At 29.6% G+C, this 21,124-nt stretch overlaps 1 protein-coding gene across 8 annotated transcripts in view; it reads left to right on the plus strand.

Annotated features, from left to right (window-relative positions):
• Positions 1-21,124, plus strand: part of LOC142319765 (pleckstrin homology domain-containing family G member 5-like) — a 1,099,338-nt gene that overhangs the window by 779,973 nt on the left and 298,241 nt on the right. For all 8 annotated transcript variants that reach the window (XM_075357406.1, XM_075357404.1, XM_075357407.1 and 5 more), the window contains one exon: positions 8,644-8,766. In XM_075357406.1, the coding sequence (XP_075213521.1) occupies positions 8,644-8,766 (123 nt within the window). The remainder of the gene's footprint in view (positions 1-8,643; positions 8,767-21,124) is intronic.

A 21,124-nucleotide genomic window follows, 5' to 3' on the forward strand; every position in this document is an offset into this window, starting at 1 on the left:
TCAGATGTTTTGATATATTAATAAATTTTATATTAAAGAGAAAGAAAATTTTTAGATGCGCAAATGAAAATATTACAAGTCAAAGGACTTGATATATAATACCCTGGAGCTTCAGAACGTTCAACAGGCTCTCACCCGACGGAAAATATAGTCTATAATTTACTACATTTCTCTTCTATAAACCTGCGCTTATTTTATTAAACATTATAAACTTATTAAAAAAAAAATCCCGATACAAATTCTTATATATATTAACTTAAATGTAATTTATTTAAGTTTATTTTCCTCTTGATTGCGTAGAATTAATATAATAAAAAGACATACTCTACTTAAAAATATTATCTTTATTAATCTCTTGGGGTTACCAATCAACTATAGAAACATAAATTCACTACGTTTCACTTAGAATTCTCTAAGCATCTTCAGGTGACAATACATATTCATACTTACATCATACAAAATGCTTTTACATACAAAGATATTAAGTTGGTCTACCCTTCCTAGATTACAATATTTCATCTCCACCCTTGTAATAGATCCACCTACTCACATCTGATTCATCTTATCTTTAGATAATTATATATATATATATATATATATATATAACCTGATTGCTATTTCCTGTGTATTGAAACCTTTACAATGCACACATCTTTCTTAAAAATTACAAACATTATTTTCCTTAAAACTAAATTTACAATATAAATATGGTTTTTTAAATTAAATTAACCTTCACAGAGTATACTCGTATAGTGCTTAATCCGGCTACGTACGTTCTATTGTTGATAGTTTTTGTATTTTTCTTGATGTATATCATTTCTAGAGTGGTCCTTTATAAGTATTTTGTTCTTTGTCTAATACGAATATTTTGGTGCTGTTGAAATCGAACAAATGTTCATGTTCAATTGTATGTTTTGTGAGCGCTGTCAGTTCCTCTTTTTCTATTTTTGTGACCTTGTATTTTTTTTTAAGGTATTGAGATGTTAGTCCAATGTACAACGCGTTACAATTTTTACACGGAATGCTGTATATTACGTTGGCTTGTTGATTTTTTTCTATCGGCGATTTTAATTTAGAAAACATACTATTCAAATTGTTTTAATTTTGATGGGCTATTGTGAAATCCGTTTGTATCAATTTTTTTAACTTTTCTGACAGATCTGCGATATATGGTAATGCAAGATATATATATATATATTTATACACACACACACACACACACACATATACATATGCATGTGTGTCTCAAGAAGTGATATACACTTCTGATTTAGAAACACTCTCCTATTTCCCCACCGATTCTATTTAAACTTTACAGACCTTTTAACGAAGGTTCTAAAAATATTCTGTGAAAACTTCAACATTCTTGAATTTATAGAAAGAAAATGGCAGCGTTCAAATTAAAACTTTTTAAGATAAACCACATTTTTTATTCATGATAAAAATGATTAAAACTGATTATAATTAAAAACAGTTAGGTAATTAGTCATAGCTATGACTAATTACTAACTTCAATTTGAACAGCTGTTCAATGATACATTAGGTTAAGATGTCTCATGTCATATCATATGAGTATTAATCGGTAAAGAAAACATTTGATTCTTTTTTTTATAAGAAGGCAATGAAAATATTTGAATTTAAACATTCCATCAGTGAGCAGAAAACAATAAAATTATTTTAATTATAACTGAATTGTATTTATTTATACATCCTTAAAGAGTAATTTATTTTGTATTTATTTACGATCTATATAATCTAACTTTGCTAAGTTTCATACCTAATTACGATTGTTTAGTTCAAGTATGATAGGGAACAATAAAAATTTATATGAAATTGCTGTTAAAGTTAGAAAACTTTTTATTTTATCTTATAGAAGACTGTGACCGTTATGAAAGATAACTCTTTCTGTAAGAAGTAATTTATCAATAAAACTTAAATGACCAAGTTTCGAAAGCTGAAAAGTATAACAAAATCGGAACTCTTAAATTTAAACTGAAAGTACAAAACTAAGTAAAGTTGGTTTACTCTTTATAAAAATTAAAAAGAATTCAAGATTTATTAAATTTACTTTTTTTTTTTTACTTTTAAGGCCGGAAAGGACCACTTTAGTCAGAATAATTCAAGTCTCTTTTGCCGATCTTTTGGCCTTTAAGTTATATTAGCTTTTACTTTCTCCCAATATTTAGTCATTCTTAATGATATTGCTTTACGATCCTCTTCTGGAGAAACCATTTTTGTATAATTAAAAGTTCTTACTTTAAAGTTGGTATTCGGATCTTTTATAACAAATTTTAATTTTTCGGATTTATTAAGTAAATCTTCGTAAGTCAGATTTAATTCTTCCATCTCTTCTTTAATTTCTTTGATCTGTGCAAAATATCAAAACATGTAGCTGAAAACACAGCTGTATTGTTTGTATTAAGCACTGGATTTAAGAATGAATTAATTTTGTTCAGTCTTATTGCTGTCGTAAGTTTGTTAACAATGCATTGTCATAATGCCTCGAAATTGTGTAAATGATATGGATGCCTTTTGTTATGTATGCGGTGAGTTTACCGTAAAATAAAATAGAAAAAAAACATTACACTTTTAATTAAAAAAGCGTATCATTTGTATTTTCAGTGTAAAATTGGTGATCAGGATTAGACACGGGCTCCTCATATAGTATGCACTAATTGTTCCGAATATTTAAGAGGATGGCTGACAGGAAGGCTTTGCCATTTAGTCTACCTATGGTTTGACTACCAAAACCTTTTCACACCACTTACATATGCTTTTGTCACTAGAAGAATTTCTACAATAGAATCAGGTACAATGTGTTTTTTTTTTGTATGACAGTCACTGATTACTTTTCTGCAAACCAGTACCCACATTGTGCTTTCTCTTGTGGTGACGCTATGGTACTGATGCTCGGGCATATAACAACTTGATCTGTGCAACAGTCTTTTGCAGCTGCTCTGTACAGAGAATAACTTAATTGTTGTAGAAACTAAAACTTAATTGCTGTAGTTTCAAGATTACACATGAAATACTATTGAGTGCTACAAAGTAAAAACTATATTTGTTCCTGAAACCTCTGTAACTCTATTTCGGATACCTGGAATACATGTAAATATATATATATATATGACAGTAACCCACTGAGTTGCAATAAAGTTTATTCATTGTAACCGAGTATTATCAAGGAAATTAATCTACTCGTATGAATTCTTCAAATGAGATCAACCATACATCGAACCCAATATACTCGTATATTAAATCCCACACTATAGCAATCACTTTACTGTTTAATTATTTAGAGTAAGCTAATTTAGATTTCATACAGGTTGCAATGAAACTATTCAGGCATAAAGTAATTTAAATGTTTGTGGCTAAACAATAATAAAATTTCCCGTTTATAACTATGTTTCTACCATTGATAAACTTGTCTAAATCAATATACTTTGCTACAGCTTGTGAAACAATCAGACAAGTTTGTAATTTAACTTGTAAAACAACTTAACATGTAAAATAAGACAATCTTACTGCGAAGATCATGTTAATCAACTTATGGTTTTGGTATATAGTACAAAATTGATATAGCTTTACAGAAGTATAACTTTATGATAATTTGTTAGAAACAGTAGATAGTAATTAATTATTTATAGTTGTATGATAAATAATAATTATTAATTAACAAATATTAAAGTAGTTTATTTTCATTTTATAAAAAAATATTACTTTTTCCTTTTGCAAATTTGCAAAATGTTGTTTTGTTTGGAATGGAGTACTATATGGTGAATCGTGCATAATAAGGAAAAGAGAAAATCAATATCTGGAAAGTTTTGCAATGTGACTATGGAGAAAAATGCTAGGTATTATACATATATATTGTACTTAGCATTAATACAAGTTCAAACCTAGCAAGCGATATAAAAACCTCGATGGAGGAGGTGCATTGACTGTCTGTAGTAGACTCACCACCTCTGCTTTTGATTTTGTTACCATATGTATTGCTTCTTCTTCTGTCATTGTTTCATATGACTGTATCTCTGCTTTGTTATGTCCTAACCGTACCCATATCGTTCTCGATGTGTAATTTTTTTTCTAAAAGCGTAAATATGTTTGATAATATCATCTTTTATATAACTTGACTTGACCTATTCCTGTGAATACTTTCCCATTCTGCTCCACCAGGAGTTGGAAAACGGAATTCAGATCCCTGAACAGATCTGGAGAAAAGTGACAGCTGTGTGTGCTCGTTATGATTTGTTTTAGGTGTTGTGGAGTCATGGTTATTTACACTGGTTTTAGTGTCAGTCGTGTTACATAACATCTTGGAGGAATAAAAATCTTGGTCCTGTATTTGTGTTTATTGTCAGGTAGTTTTTTTCCAGGATATAATTCAGTCAAGGCCATGGTTTTGTCAGTAGTGTCATAGTAGTGTCAGTAGTGTATGGTAGTTTGACAATATTATCCTTGTAAATTTCAACATCCTGGATACAGAAGGAAGTTGCTATAAGTCAGTAATCTGACTATTAATTTCTATTTAAATAATCCTTATTACTTCCTTCTTCCTACTCATCCCCTAACTATCTGGTTAGGTTAATAGTGTATTTCAGTTGTGTCTGATACACACTAAACCTAGTGAGAGTAACTAATGATAAGGACTTAACAAATATAAATGAGAGAAAAAGTATGATTAAGACAACTCAAAAAAGCAAAGCTAATTGGATAGGCCACACCCTTAGACATGATTGTGCTCAAAAAGTAGTAATAGAAGGAAATATTTTGGTATAAGAGGAACAGGAAGGAGGATAGGATGTTGGATGATTTGAAAGGGAGGCAAGGATATTATAATTAAAAAGAAAAATCTCTGGACAGACCATCATATTACAGAATGCTGTTTCTTGATACTTGTCAATAGACAGTTCCAATAAAGAAGAAGAAGAATTTGGGGAAATGAAGAATTAAAGAAGAAGAATTGCACTGCAGAAATTGTTGTCCTTTCCTTTCCACCATTATCCTTAACAAGATTCCCTTTAATAATACAAACAATTTTATTAGTATTCTTAAATTACTAATTTGTCCTTATAAAAATATTTGGTAATTAAAATATATTCATTATTTCAGAAAAATAATTTCATAATTTTTATTGCTGAGAGTTTTGTTTATCTGGGTATGGAAACCTGTAGTGCTGTAACCTCCGAAAAAAAAAATTGTTTGGTGTCTGGATCATAGCGATGTATTATTTATACCATCAACTGACATTTTTTCGTTCTTTAATCTACCCCAAAATTAACTTGGGGATAATCATTCATTTTCATTTTTCATTAAAATTAAAAATGTGTACCAACTTAAGAATACTAATCAAATTTGCTGTATAATTAAAGAGAGTATTGTTAAGGACAATAGCGGAAAGGTTTTTCTTTCTGCAGGGCAATATTTTTTTAAAGGATGATATCCTTTAGAAAAAAGCTTTTTTTTTATTCAGGATTGAATCCTAAAACGACAATTAATGAATTATAAACCCGGCAAGCTATTTTATCACCTCTAGTTACTCACCACCTGTTTTCAGTGTCTCCTCCATCCTTCTCCTGAAAGACCAGGTCAAAGGGCTGTTATACATATGTTCTTTTAACAATTATTTCATTCAATGGTAACATTGAAGAGTATGAGATACTTGAAAGAAAAAAGCTTATCATGTTTTACCTCTACCAGTGCTGTATAGATCAATCTATTTGCTATAGCTTTCAAAAATCTTAAGTCAATAAAACTGAAATGAAGGGTGTAGAAGATAAACAGGCTAAATTCGGTTTTCAAAGTTTTTTTTAGATTTTGATGTCAATGTTCTTCATGACTTTGTTTTCTTATCTGATATGTAGTTCAGAAAAAAAAAACAGTTACATCCAATGTTATAGGTCTTTTAGTATTGTAATACAAAGAAGGAATTTGTTGTGTTCAGCTATTCTTAGGGAAGAACAGACTCTGTCATGTCACTAATAATTCTATACATTTTGTTGTTAAGTTACCTATACTGTTAACACTATAAACTAAATTTTAAAATTAATTATTTGTTTATCTCGTATGTAAATTAATCTTTAATTTTTTGTTTCATTTTAAGTTCTTTTAAATGAAAGTATGATATCTTTATTGTTTTTATACTCAAAGAAAATAGTACTTTTTATGATTCATATTTGTACAATTTGAATTAATCACTTTGTTATTGGTAGGCCAGTCAGTCTCTTAATCTTTGTTTAAATTTTTTTATAAGTAAATGATTTTTCAACCTTTTGGGTTATATTCTGACTGTATATTTTGCCTTTCAAGTAAAACAGGCTAAATATAAATATTCCTACTCAACTATACATTGATTTTATAATATTTACAGACTAATTACCACTGTCAAAGAAAACGACAAAAAACAAAATACCAGATCAATATGTTTACTAGTAAAATTTTATAACAGGTTACTATTTAAAACCAGATTGAACCGGTTTGAACTGCAGTTATTTTAATGCTGATGTTAAAAATATATACACAAATTATGTAATGAAAAATATACATCTTGTATGATTCTTTATGATTTACATCTGAAACCATGTCATGTAAAAAGTGTGAAATGACTTAAGAGAACAAAGTAATCGGAACGTCTTAATTATTGCGACTGGCTTTACCAAAATATTGTCTATGGACAATGAATATATCTTACCTGATGCTATATTTCCATACCTGAGGTATGGTTTCATTTATTTGGGCATGTTAATTCTTACAATATCCACTGTCGGATGACTAAACATGCTCACCTGATGATTCAGGTCCACTTCAGGTTGATAAAATTGGTGAATGTGTGCTATTTCTGATTATTGTATAACGGTGCCAACATATTTTGGTAGGACTGTCAATACAGAAGGGTACCATACAAGTTTTGAAAAAATTCTGCGCTTAATTAATAGATGTGAAAACGAGTTCAACTTCTTCCAATAAGACACAGCAATGTGTCATCAAACAATTCACTAGCATGCTTTCATAAGGCTTTGCAAAAGAATGAACTGTCAGCAAAGGGTAATCGCCTCTGGGTTCACCAGATTTTTCTAGTTGCAATTTTTTCCTTTGAGGCTATTTGAAGGATAGAATTCAAACCAAATCAAAAACAGAGTAATCAAATCCTTACGTTATCGATGAACTGAAGGTGAACATTCCACAATAAATTGATGGCATTGATGTTTTATGCCAGATGATTTTCTGTATGATCTTGAGCACAAAGTCCACAAGTCCATCACTGTATAAAGCTTTCTCACTTCAAACATTTTTTGTCTAAATATGGTGAATATTTTAAACTTTAGCTAATGTAAATAAAGAAGTGAATTTAATTTTTTTTATTCATAAAATGTTAGATGTCATAACATAGTTTAATGTATAGCGATTAATGTTAAGTTGTTTACCCAGAGTGTACAACTGTAAAAACACTCTAAAATTTGTAAAATTTTACTTAGCATGTTTTTCCTCCATATGCTTCAAATTTTATCCAAAAATTAATACTCTTAATTTTTCCTTATTAAAACTTCAGGGAAAACAAAAACAAAGGATTCTGGTAAAATTCAATTTTTAATGTTTTTAGAGTTTGATGTCATAATATACTAATACATAACTAATGTACTAATACAATGTAACAAATGTACTAATACATAACGTCTCTTTTATGTCACGTAGTTCAAGAGAAAGAAGAGCTGTTAACAGATTTGTAGATATTTTTAATATAGAAGAAGAATCTGTAATTTTTCTTTTTGTATCTACTTGTGCAAGAATATTTTTCACAATTTTTTTGCAGAAAAAAACAAATTTGATTACAAATGTTATAGATTTTACATCCAAATGTTGTATATAGCTACATATTAGGTAGAACTGCTTTTTAGATTTTGAAGATGATTGAAAAAAAAGCAATTTGCTAAATGGATTTATTTAAAACTAATTAATCATTCACTGTCTAATTTGGCATAAATATCATCGATTTTAAATAGTTTATTACTTTTAGTTATGAAATATAGGAATGCAGTTGTTTTTATAAAGACCATTCATCATATCTGTTCAAAGTTTTTACAAATAAAGTAATTAAAAAATTCTTTTTCTGTTAAAATAAAAGTTAAAAAATATAATTTTTTTCGTATTATTATATCAGTCCATTTAAAAATATTATCATAAACATTAATTAATATAAAATAAGTTTATAAGCATAGATTTAATTTTTAACCTCTGAAAAATTATTGGATATTATAATATTGTTTTTACTTGCCGTTCTTCTTAAGGTTAAAATTTTTATCATAATATATTAAAATTAAGCAGATTATTGTATTCATGTAAGAAAGAGGATTAAAGAGTTGAAGTTAATACTCATTGTTTTTATTTTATCTTAAAAATGTGTAGCCTTTGTTTACTTAAATAAAAATCTTCAAAATTCATAATTGTATTAATATTTTACGGTCTACTGATGACTAATTTTTATTGTAATGTGTAATGAATACATATAATATTCTTTTATTTTCTTTATTTTTTTTTGTTTGTTGAAAAACATAAAATTATTAAACTAACCTATATTACATTATTATATAATATAGACTTTACAATTATATTTTACCTGAATAATTTTTCTTTGTTTATGTTTAGGGTCGATCTCGTAGTCTGACGCAGATGGAGGCCCTAGAGCCGGAAACTGTATTCAGAGAAGAATCACCCAGATTAGTTGTACCTCCTTTGCAAGCCAGAAGAAAACAACTTGCCCGTTCTCAGGTATTAATTTAAAAAAATAAATTATTACTATTCTAAAAATATTACTATTATTATAACTTTTTATAGCTTTGGCCATCTACCACAATCCAAAACACCATCTATCTCAATTAATATGTCTTCCGTCTCTCAATTTTCATTAGGGTATGGCATTCGAAATGTTATCTATCCACTTACTTCGGGGTTTTCCACGAATCTATTTCCAAATTATAATCCACAACCAAGGTAACAGGGGGTTCTTGAATCTAGCATTTGCTGAGTTAAAGTGTCTTATTTCCAACTTTTCTATCACAGGCTTTTAAATCATTCTCTTTTTTATAATTTCATTTCTAATCCTATCAAGAAGTATCAGTCTTTCCTGAAGCTCATCCCTATTGATTTATTGATTCGATAGTTTCTTAGTCTGCTGCTTGTTTTTTTTTTTACAGCAATCTTTACTCTTAGTGAAATATATATATATTTATAAAGACGTTGTACATCAAATAAAATTTTTTCTCCATAAAACAGATTGAACTATCTTCATTTTTTCTTCCATTTCCAACTTTATTTAGGATATCTCTTATCATGTAATGTTTCTGAAATAAGAGTGACTTTTTTTTAGAAACTTTTTCTTAGAAAAATGATGTAGCTGAAAAAACACAGGAACATATACTATAATAACACTGGTGCATGACAAGATTATTTTAACTGTTACATCAGCTAAATTTTAGTACAGTGATGCCGTGTAATAAGTAGTGTAATGTAATGTTTACCCAAGCTTAATTTATACAGATAAAAATACTAGTTATACACACACATATATACGTATAGATAATTTTCTTTTCAAAAATTATTATTCATTCATATTCATCACATCAGGAAATTTTTGGATTAATTAACCAAAACTTAATATTTTTTACTAAAATTCATTCATTACAAATGAATTTTTCATAAATTTAGAATTGAAAACAACTATTCTATGCGTAAATCAGACTCTTATGGTTGTTCAACAAACAGGTATATGTATTTATATTGATATAGTAATTTTCCCATCAATTCTTTTTTATTATGCGCATTTTTTTAAAACTATTTTTTGTAATAAACTAACTTTTATCACCATTTTCCAGGCGATGACTGATTTCTGTAATCTTTTGTATCTATATGCCTATCTTTTTCTGTTTTTGGTTTCTCTACCTTTGGTCTAGACCTAATATAATATGATCGCATCCCCAAGACAGACACAGGAGGAATTTCTCACTCCTGCACTTCTTTCGTCTGAATAATCTTAATCGACATTGTGGACACCACATGCTATGATCACTCAGTTTGCAACATAGTCCCGATGTTATTCTCTGAAGTAAACATGTCAAATTCTTCTTCATGTTTAAGTATGCCGTAGGAACCAAACGCAAATTTCTTCTTTCAAACTTCTTTCTTTTAGTTTTTATTAAATTTATTTTTAAATCTACGTACATCCACTCGTTCACAAAATATTGTATAGCCTCATAAAACTAGTTACAGTAATAACTAATACAAATAAATGTAGCGTTGAAGCTGCCAGCAGAAGAAAATTTTAAACGCTGGCAATGAGTCACACTCAAAATTGTTCTTATAAATCAAAATAATCAAGTTAAGTCATTATCTCAACAAAAAAAAATTTGTACAAAACACAAAACGATTTTGATAATATTAACATAGCAGAAAACAATTCTTTCGTTATTGTATTTGTCCATATTCCCCTATGTACTAATATCTCAAAGACAAAAGTATAAAAACCGTTTACCACCAAGAGTACAGAATTTGATAATGCTTCTTACCTTATGCTTATTATTTTTTCTAATAGTGCTTTCAAGGTTTTCCCTCATCATCACTTAAATATTTTCTTCCAAATAACACATTAAAGTTATAAAATAAAAATATGTAATCATAAATATTAAAAAATATAAAATTAAATAAGTAAAACTTGTTTTATTATGTGGCTAGCCACACATGACTGACAATCGCGTAAACGAGGACCACCCAATGATAATCCTCAAGTAATACAGAAACAAAGCATAACATAAATAATATAACATTTGATAGTGCCTTTGAATGTCCAGTCAATATTAACATTAAAACAACAAAATAAATAGAACAAAAAGAATAAATAAAACAAAATTTAAATAGAACAATAAAGGAAACAGTAACTTTGAAACAGCCAACAAACAATAAACGTGAGCACCAAGCCACTAAACTGGATCATAATAATGGGCCATCAACAAGATCAAGTACATGGAGCCTTTTTAGTCTCCTAATGTCCTCGCTGTTGTCTAGCAGATTTAAAGCGAGATGATCAATACGCTTATCCAATATGGACACATACCTTTAAGCTAGATGTCCAACTTCCTCTTTAACTTATAGAATGCCTAAGTTATTGTGGATCTCAGCATTCCTCATAAACCACGGAGCTTAGGTTATGTTCCGTAGAAGTTTGTTCTAAAAATGTTGAATGACCTTCACATTACTATTACTGGCTGTACCCCAGAGTTCAATCCCATACGTTCATATCGGTTTCAAGAAAGCCTTGTTGAGCAGAACTTGGACAAAGAAAGTTGTGATCTCTTACCTAACACCCAGTACATATTCTTAAGCTTAATTTTAAGCAACTTCTTCTTATCCCTAATATGATCTTGTGATTAGTACGGTCTTATGATTAATATGATATAGTAAAAAAAAAAACACCAAACTCAGTTTTTTTTTGTTTTTTTTAGCCTTTGGTACCGCCATTAGGTATTGCTTCAGAGGATGAAATGAATGTTTTTTAGTGTGTGAAAAATGCCATGCCTGACCAGGACTTGAACCCAGGACCTTCGGATGAAACTAAACACAGTTATATAAATATTTAATAAACTTCCAATAGTTAACTTTCATGGTTATCACGCATCATCAGTTGGTAACTAATATTATAATTACATGAAAAATGATTGAATAAATTTTTTTTTTTTTTGTCTTCAGTCATTTGACTGGTTTGATGCAGCTCTCCAGATTCCCTATCTAGTGCTAGTCGTTTCATTTCAGTATACCCTCTACATCCTACATCCCTAACAATTTGTTTTACATATTCCAAACGTGGCCTGCCTACACAATTTTTCCCTTCTACCTGTCCTTCCAATATTAAAGCGACTATTCGAGGATGCCTTAGTAAGTGGCCTATAAGTCACATATTCTTCTTTTAACTATATTTTTCCAAATGCTTCTTTTTTCATCTATTTGATTATTATTTTACTGTATTACAATACCAGTGTAGATGACATATTAAAGTAGTACCACTAAGCTACCTAAACATCGGTTATTGTGACTATCGGTTATAATGACCTAAAATCGTCGGTTCCTTGGAGGACATTATAAACGATAATTACTATAAATTTAAATATATATATATATATATATATATAAAACTTAAATTTAATTTATTAAAGTTTTTTTTCCTCTTGATCGGATAGAAGTAAATATAATAAAGACATATTTTACTTAAAAATATTATCTCTATTAATCTCCTGGGTTAACCAATCAACTATACAAACTTATAAATTAAATTCATTCATACACACATCATACAAAATTCTCTTACATGTCTTATGTGTATTGTCACCTAAGGAAGCTTAGAGAATTCTAAGTGAAACATTGTGAATTTAATCTATAAGCTTGTATAGTTGATTAGTTAACCCAAGAGATTAATATATTTTTAAGTAAAATATGTCTTGTTTTATATATATATATATAATTTTCTGACCATTCAAATATTTTATTATCATAGTTACTACTGTGTTAATTGATCTTAATATGATATGGTAACAAAAAAGACTAAACACAGTTATATAATAATATCTGTTTAATAAGTTTCCAAAATTAAACTTTTGCAGTTATCCTGCATCGTCAACAACACCATATAGCAGTTGGCAACAACATTCACAACATAATTCACATAATACCGGCTGATTTCATGCTTCTTCACTTAACATTTTATTTATCTATTTATTCAATATTTATTTATTTCACATTCACCACTGAATGTGAAAATAGGAGGAGAAAAGATTATGGAGGTAGAAGAATTTTGTTATTTGGGAAGTAGAATTACTAAAGATGGACGAAGCAGGAGCGATATAAAATGCAGAATAGCAGAAGCTAAACAAGCCTTCAGTAAGAAATATAATTTGTTTACATCAAAAATTAATTTAAATGTCAGGAAAAGATTTTTGAAAGTGTATGTTTGGAGCGTCGCTTTATATGGAAGTGAAACTTGGATGATCGGAGTATCTGAGAAGAAAAGGTTAAAAGCTTTTGAAATGCGGTGCTATAGGAGAATGTTAAAAATCAGATGGGTGGATAAAGTGACAAATGAAGAGGTATTGCGGCAAATAGATGAAGAAAGAAGCATTTGGAAAAATACAGTTAAAAGAAGAGACAGACTTATAGGCCACATACTAAGGCATCCTGGAATAGATTGGAAGGACAGGTAGAAGGGAAAAATTGTGTAGGCAGGCCACGTTTAGAATATGTAAAACAAATTGTTAGGGATGTAGGATGTAGAGGGTATACTGAAATGAAACGACTAGCACTAGATAGGGAATCTTGGAGAGCTGCATCAAACCAGTCAAATGACTGAAGACAAAAAAAAAAGTTTAAAATTTTATTTGTTTTCTGTTGACATTATTTACATCATTATTTTTATAATTAAATTCTCTACAATTTATGTTTAAAAAAAGGATGATTTATTGCCAATTTAACAACGTTATTGTACGTCAAACGTAAAAAAATGTGTTTTTGACCCTATTTTTAACGTTTTACATGGGATGTCTTAGAAACTAAGAGAGATACAGTTCTGGGACCTATTTTTTTCGATTTCCCAGCTCAAAAACCATAAGAAACAATTGAATTTGCGCCTTAATTGACCTTCCCAGAATTTCAGAAAGCCTTAATTTACCGGAAGGAACTGAAACTCGGGCGAAATCTTTCACCCCGTATAACTCGCTAACGAAGCGTTTTCGGACCTATGTTTATATGAACTTTTTTCTTATTTTTAGCCTCAAGAATGAGTTGTCAAAGTATTGCCTTATCCTCCTGAATCACTCTGTATATATATATAAATTTACGTAGAATCGAGCCCTACATTTTACCAAATGGATTAATTTCATAGAATCTTTGTTTTGTATATGAAGTTAATTCTGGTGACCCTATTTACAATTTTTTTCCAGATAACCTAAACGGGAAATTTTTAAGCAAAAAAGTATATTGTTAAAATATTAGACGATAACAAAATAATTAATCATTATTTTTTCATGTTGCTTAATGTTGAATTGTTATAGCATTACTATATTTTTTCTGATGTTATTTTGATATTCAGAAAATCAGGAAACTTGAGAATAAATTTAATACATCTTCCTATATTCCAAAAAGCCGAAGTTTACGTTTACGGAACGGGACGCAAAAGTGGCGGGAATTTCACAAATTTCCCCCTTCGAATCGCAGAGCCTGAACAGTGTCCCTTGCTGCTGTATGATTCTGTTAATCGGGAGTGTTTCAGGTGTTTATTTTAATGTCGGGTCTAAGTTTAAAGTTTTGTTATATTTACGTTTAGTTCCAATCTTTATGTTATTTCTATGCATTCCTTTGCATGTTTCTTATTAAGACATAATCTCTACCTTTTGGTTTATTATGAACGATTTTTGTTTTCATTCGGCCAGCCTTTTTTTTTATAAGCTTACTTATATTTTAAATAAAAATTTAATTTTTATTTTCCTAATGTATACGTTTCAATCTGTTCAACTAGTGAACCATAAGCAAATCTCCCAAATCTCTACAAATTTAAGATATTAAATGAGGTGTAGTCTTGTACAAATTCTGCCGACCATTCCTTAGACGTGTGGTTAATTGAACACCAACCACCAAAGTACACCGATAAAATAAATTTAAACACTAAATAATAAGATTTAATAAATTTTCTAGTGTCCTTTTGAAGGTAATGCCAAATTAACGATTAAAGGTAAAACTTATTTCTTTTTAATTCAGCGCCAACTTTTAAATTTTAAAGAAGAATTAGAACATTTTTTTGAAATTTAAAATATCTATTATAAAATTAAAATTACACTTATTTATTTTGTAACCTCACTATTTGAAATATAAATAACTTTTACTGTAATATATCTATTCTTATAGAAGTAGACAATAAAATTTAATTAATGTTCACAAATCTAGCAATATATAATAGTAATAATAAACAAATAGAAAATATATGTATTCATATAAAAATTTATTGAAGTTAATAAAATGTTTATGGCATACCGTCATTTGTTGTATGAGCTTTTTTTATTTTAATGGTGGTGGTATAGTATATCTGACATTGGATTGACAGAATATTGAAATTACAATAGAAATGTTACCTTCTCCACTCAGTATTACATAGAACTAAAAAAAAAAACACAAATTGCGTGTTCCTTATATACAGAGCTTATCAAAACGATTTATAAAATATTTAAGAAGCTACTGCCAAGTTATTTAAAGAAATAATTATTTTTACCTTAGTTATTTTTTATTTTTAATTCACAGATTTAAACGTAATTTTCAACTTTTTTTAAAAAATTTATTATTACAGTTATAAATAAAAATAAAAACATGTTCCAATCTAGCCTCTTATATTTATGATTTAAAAATAAAAACTACAAAGGATTAAAAGATTTTATATAAAAGGCAAAACGGATTGAGCGTATATATTAACGCGATCTCTTTGTTCTTAATAAACAGACAAGTGTTTTAATTATATTTTACCTCTACAACAACATCCCTTAAAGTTGATATTAAAGGGGAAAAATCACTTACAGACATTTGTATTTCTATGAATTTTTAAAAAAAATTTCTTGCGTTTAAAATTTATTGTCGGGGTTTTAAAATTATATAATATTTATTAAGTTTTACTTACATTAATAAATCATACGTGGCGTGAAAGAACAACTCAGACAGTTTTTCCTGTAAGTGTTTAATGATGGTACCATTTTTCACACGGCACACATCTAGCCGATAGGAGAGTTCATCCCATACTTTAATCAGCAAGTCTGAAGTAATTGATGCGATAGTTCCTTCAATCCTGTATCTCGTCGTGTAGGTCAACTGGTAATTCTGGCACATGTACTTGATCCTTTATAAACCCCCCAAAGAAAAAAAATCGCCAGGATCAGATCGGGCCAATGTGTAGGCCACGGAAAACAAGCTCTGTCATCTGGTCTCCGGCGACCAATCAAGGGACGAGGAGAATTTCATTCACCCGATTACGTGCAGCGTTATGTCAGTGAAGAGACGCACCATCTTATTGCCAAATAAAGTTCTGCGGTTCGTATTGCAGTTGACGAAAGAGCCGTATTTGTAGCATATCAAGATTGTTCATTCTAGACGCGTTTTCTTCTGCGATAAAGTACGGATTATAAACATTCCATCGGGATACGGCACAAAAAGTTCAGTTTTGTTGAGTCTCGTTTGCACTGCAATATTTCGTGAGGATTTTCTGATCCCCACATACGTACATTATGAGAGTTTTCCATTAACACTCTTTCCATCATGTACTTAATTTTCTATTGTCTTCCATTATGTACTTTTCTAACATGAAATGTTGATTCTTCACCGAATACGATACGAGATGAAAGGTCTTCATGGTCACGGTGCATCATTTCATTTGCGAAGCTAGCACGCAAACCATGATCTGTAGACTTTAGAGCATTGACTCTCAAACTTTTCGCTCACCGCTCACATTGAGAATCAAAAGTTTCTAGTGACCACCAAAATTGTTAAACTTAACGTCTGTTCAAAATAATAATTGCTGTTTTTAAGTTGCGCTCTTATAAACAGCAATTCCAATTATCGTTTTGAAAAGTGGCATATCTTGCTTTCGAGTTGAAACTTTCCATTTTAAATGAGAGCAATTAAAACCTCCTAATTGAGGTTTTTACCTTTTTGCCTCTTTTTTGCTTTTTTGTCCATTATATTCTGATTTTCTTATACTGAATTGTTCAGATTAAAACGTTTATTTAATTTTTTTTCATTTCACCCATCCTCAAACATCAAATCTTTTATTTTTCTTCCTTTTGCTTTCTTTTTTCTTTCTTTTCATATTTCTCACTTGTGTGTACAAAAACATCTGTAGATCTGTAATACACAAAAATTTACACTTTATTAATAGCAAAACACAGAACGCTTTCTGTTGGATGGAGGGTCGCCATCTTTGCTACTAGCGCTTTCAACATATAGAGAAATACACTTCAAATGTACCACTTCACAAGACGTTTCCTCAACTCTAACTCCAACTTATCTCATAATAAGTAATAACGTTTGGTTTCTATTTAACACTTTCTCACTGATATTCTTGATTTTTTCAAATTTTACTTTTACCATCTTCTGTTCACTTCGTACTTAAATATCTGTTTTACTTGTTCAATTCCTTCTTCTTCTTCTACCTTTATTTATTTATGTATTATTTTCACACGCAATTACATATTTGATTTTTAATAATAATGATAATAAAAAGAAAATTCAATAAAACAATTCCTGCAACGTATGAAAATTTTGGTATCCTGTGTAGACAAATTCGTATCGAGGGTTACTATCACAATAACATTTTATAAACTGAAACAGAAATTCTGAGATACACCGCCAGAAACTTAAGAAAGCATAACAATCTATTGTAATCCTAAATTAGTAATTTCAGTTTCTTCAGTAGTTAAATTAGAATAACTTTTAAGTTTCATCAATTTTTAGTAACTATACAAATAACAGGAGTATTTTATTCTCTAAAGTTTGATTCCTTTATATTATTAGATAACAAATTGTACATTTTCGAAGCCACAAAATGAATAAAAATTACTATACAGTTCCAATTTTGGCAAAAGTAAAGTAATTGTAATTCCTATTTAAATTGCTGTTGCTTGACTTAAGTGTGCGTTATTCTATACATACTATACCTTTTATAAAAAAGATATTAGGACTTCACAAAGGTACAACTCACTTAAGGCCAATATGATAAGTGTTTTAAAAAGTGGAAAAAATTCGGTTAATCGATTTTTATGAGAAATAATTGTAATTACATGTTTGTAATGGCTTTGTATTAGAATAATACATTTTTTTTTTTTTTTGTCTTCAGTCATTTGACTGGTTTGATGCAGCTCTCCAAGATTCCCTATCTAGTGCCAGTCGTTTCATTTCAGTATACCCTCTACATCCTACATCCCCAACAATTTGTTTTACATACTCCAAACGTGGCCTGCCTACACAATTTTTCCCTTCTACCTGTCCTTCCAATATTAAAGCGACTATTCCAGGATGCCTTAGTATGTGGCCTATAAGTCTGTCTCTTCTTTTAACTATATTTTTCCAAATGCTTCTTTCTTCATCTATTTGCCGCAATACCTCTTCATTTGTCACTTTATCCGCCCATCTGATTTTTAACATTCTCCTATAGCACCGCATTACAAAAGCTTCTAATCTTTTCTTCTCAGATACTCCGATTGTCCAACTTTCACTTCCATCTAAAGCGACGCTCCAAACATACACTTTCAAAAATCTTTTCCTGACATTTAAATTAATTTTTGATGTAAACAAATTATATTTCTTACTGAAGGCTCGTTTAGCTTGTGCTATTCTGCATTTTATATCGCTCCTGCTTCGTCCATCTTTAGTAATTTTACTTCCCAAATAACAAAATTCTTCTACCTCCATAATCTTTTCTCCTCCTATTTTCACATTCAGCGGTCCATCTTTGTTATTTCTACTACATTTCATTACTTTTGTTTTGTTCTTGTTTATTTTCATGCGATAGTTCTTGCGTAGGACTTCATCTATGCCGTTCAATGTTTCTTCTAAATGCTTTTTACACTCGGCTAGAATTACTATATCATCAGCAAATCGTAGCATCTTTATCTTTTCACCTTGTACTGTTACTCCGAATCTAAATTGTTCTTTAACATCATTAACTGCTAGTTCCATGTAAAGATTAAAAAGTAACGGAGATAGGGAACATCCTTGTCGGATTCCCTTTCTTATTACGGCTTCTTTCTTATGTTCTTCAATTGTTATTGTTGCTGTTTGGTTTCTGTACATGTTAGCAATTGTTCTTCTATCTCTGTATTTGAACCCTAATTTTTTTTAAATGCTGAACATTTTATTCCAATCTACGTTATCGAAAGCCTTTTCTAGGTCTATAAACGCCAAGTATGTCGGTTTGTTTTTCTTTAATCTTCCTTCTACTATTAATCTGAGGCCTAAAATTGCTTCCCTTGTCCCTATACTTTTCCTGAAACCAAATTGGTCTTCTCCTAACACTTCTTCCACTCTCCTCTCAATTCTTCTGTATAAAATTCTAGTTAAGATTTTTGATGCGTGACTAGTTAAACTAATTGTTCTATATTCTTCACATTTATCTGCCCCTGCTTTCTTTGGTATCATAACTATAACACTTTTTTTGAAGTCTGACGGAAATTCCCCTTTTTCATAAATATTACACACCAGTTTGTATAATCTATCAATCGCTTCCTTACCTGCACTGCGCAGTAATTCTACAGGTATTCCGTCTATTCCAGGAGCCTTTCTGCCATTTAATACATATAATACATATCTTCCCAATACGTTATACCATACATTTATCTCGATTCTAACAAGGAGTGATACAACATCTTCAATAAATGTTTTAATATTTAGAAATTACTTATTAGGTATCCTAAAAATTTATTAAAAATCTAATAATTTATTAAAAAATTACGTCATGTTTTTATCTTATTTAATTTTTTTTTTCAACTTTCGCTAATGTCTTTATCGGCTTTTATAACATCTTTTTGTGATATTTTCAACATTGATATTAAATAGGGTTGGAGGCAGGCAAAATCCTTTCCTTATTCCTTTTCCTTTGTCAGTCAGTCGCCTTTCAGTTTATACATAATTTATTTATATAGCAGTTTTTTACTTCCTTGTACGAAGTAAACGAAGTATTATTATCGCGAAAAATTTCGGGTTTCATATTTCAACGGAAATATCCATTTTGACCATCCCTGAATCCATTTTGACTAGTTTCGGCGTGATGTCTGTACGTACGTATGTATCTCGCATAACTTAAGAACGATTTGCCATAGGATGTTGAAATTTTGAATTTAGGATTTTTGTAACATCTAGTTGTCCTCCTCCCCTTTTGATTGTAATCAACTTAACCAAAAATGTCCAAAAACCCAAATCCAGAAAATTTGGTTTTTGGACTTTTTCTTAACTGCAGTAATAAGCCCTTGTTGAGAGCGTTTCAACTATGTATCGTAAGTGGTACTTATTTTCATTGGTTCCAGAGTTATAGCCAAATAAAATTTTAATTAATGAAATATTTGGAACTTACAAGGGGAAGGCACATCGATTCGAATCAGAGTTCATCTCCTTTTTTTTAATTTAAATATATTATCAACAGTTATTAACATCTGATTGTAAAAGAATCTTTACAATAAATAATTATTCAAGAACAGCAATGAAAATATATTAAAAAAAATTAGAAGTTATTAGTCAAATAAAATTTTATGTACTTTTAAAAATATGTATATGTAATTTATTAGGCTTACAAGGAAGACATGTGGTGTCCACATCAGATTTGGTGAAACATGTGATTATTTTATATTAATTGAAAATTAAAATTTAGAATCGTATTATTTTATTTACGCATTTGTTTCACTCTACTTGATTATAAATATCGATATAAAATTTAGTAACTTCTATTTCGCTTTTTTTTCACTTTGTTGATGCTTACATCATAATAATTTAAAAACCATCGTATTAGACAATATAAGACTTACATTTATTTAAATAAAGGGAGTTATACTGTAACTTAATATTTTAGGTAAGATTGCTGGATTAATAATTGTATAAATATTTGATGTTAATTTTTTTTTTTTTTTTTTTTTGTCTTCAGTCATTTGACTGGTTTGATGCAGCTCTCCAAAATTCCCTATCTAGTGCTAGTCGTTTCATTTCAGTATACCCTCTACATTCTACATCCCCAACAATTTGTTTTACATACTCCAAACGTGGCCTGCCTACACAATTTTTCCCTTCTACCTGTCCTTCCAATATTAAAGCGACTATTCCAGGATGCCTTAGTATGTGGCCTATAAGTCTGTCTCTTCTTTTAACTATATTTTTCCAAATGCTTCTTTCTTCATCTATTTGCCGCAATACCTCTTCATTTGTCACTTTATCCACCCATCTGATTTTTAACATTCTCCTATAGCACCACATTCCAAAAGCTTCTAATCTTTTCTTTTCAGATACTCCGATCGTCCAAGTTTCACTTGGACGACACATATACTCCAAACATACACTTTCAAAAATCTTT

The sequence above is a fragment of the Lycorma delicatula genome, chromosome 2, assembly GCF_047948215.1.
Source record: "Lycorma delicatula isolate Av1 chromosome 2, ASM4794821v1, whole genome shotgun sequence".
In the NCBI taxonomy this organism is placed as follows: Eukaryota; Metazoa; Arthropoda; class Insecta; order Hemiptera; family Fulgoridae; genus Lycorma; species Lycorma delicatula.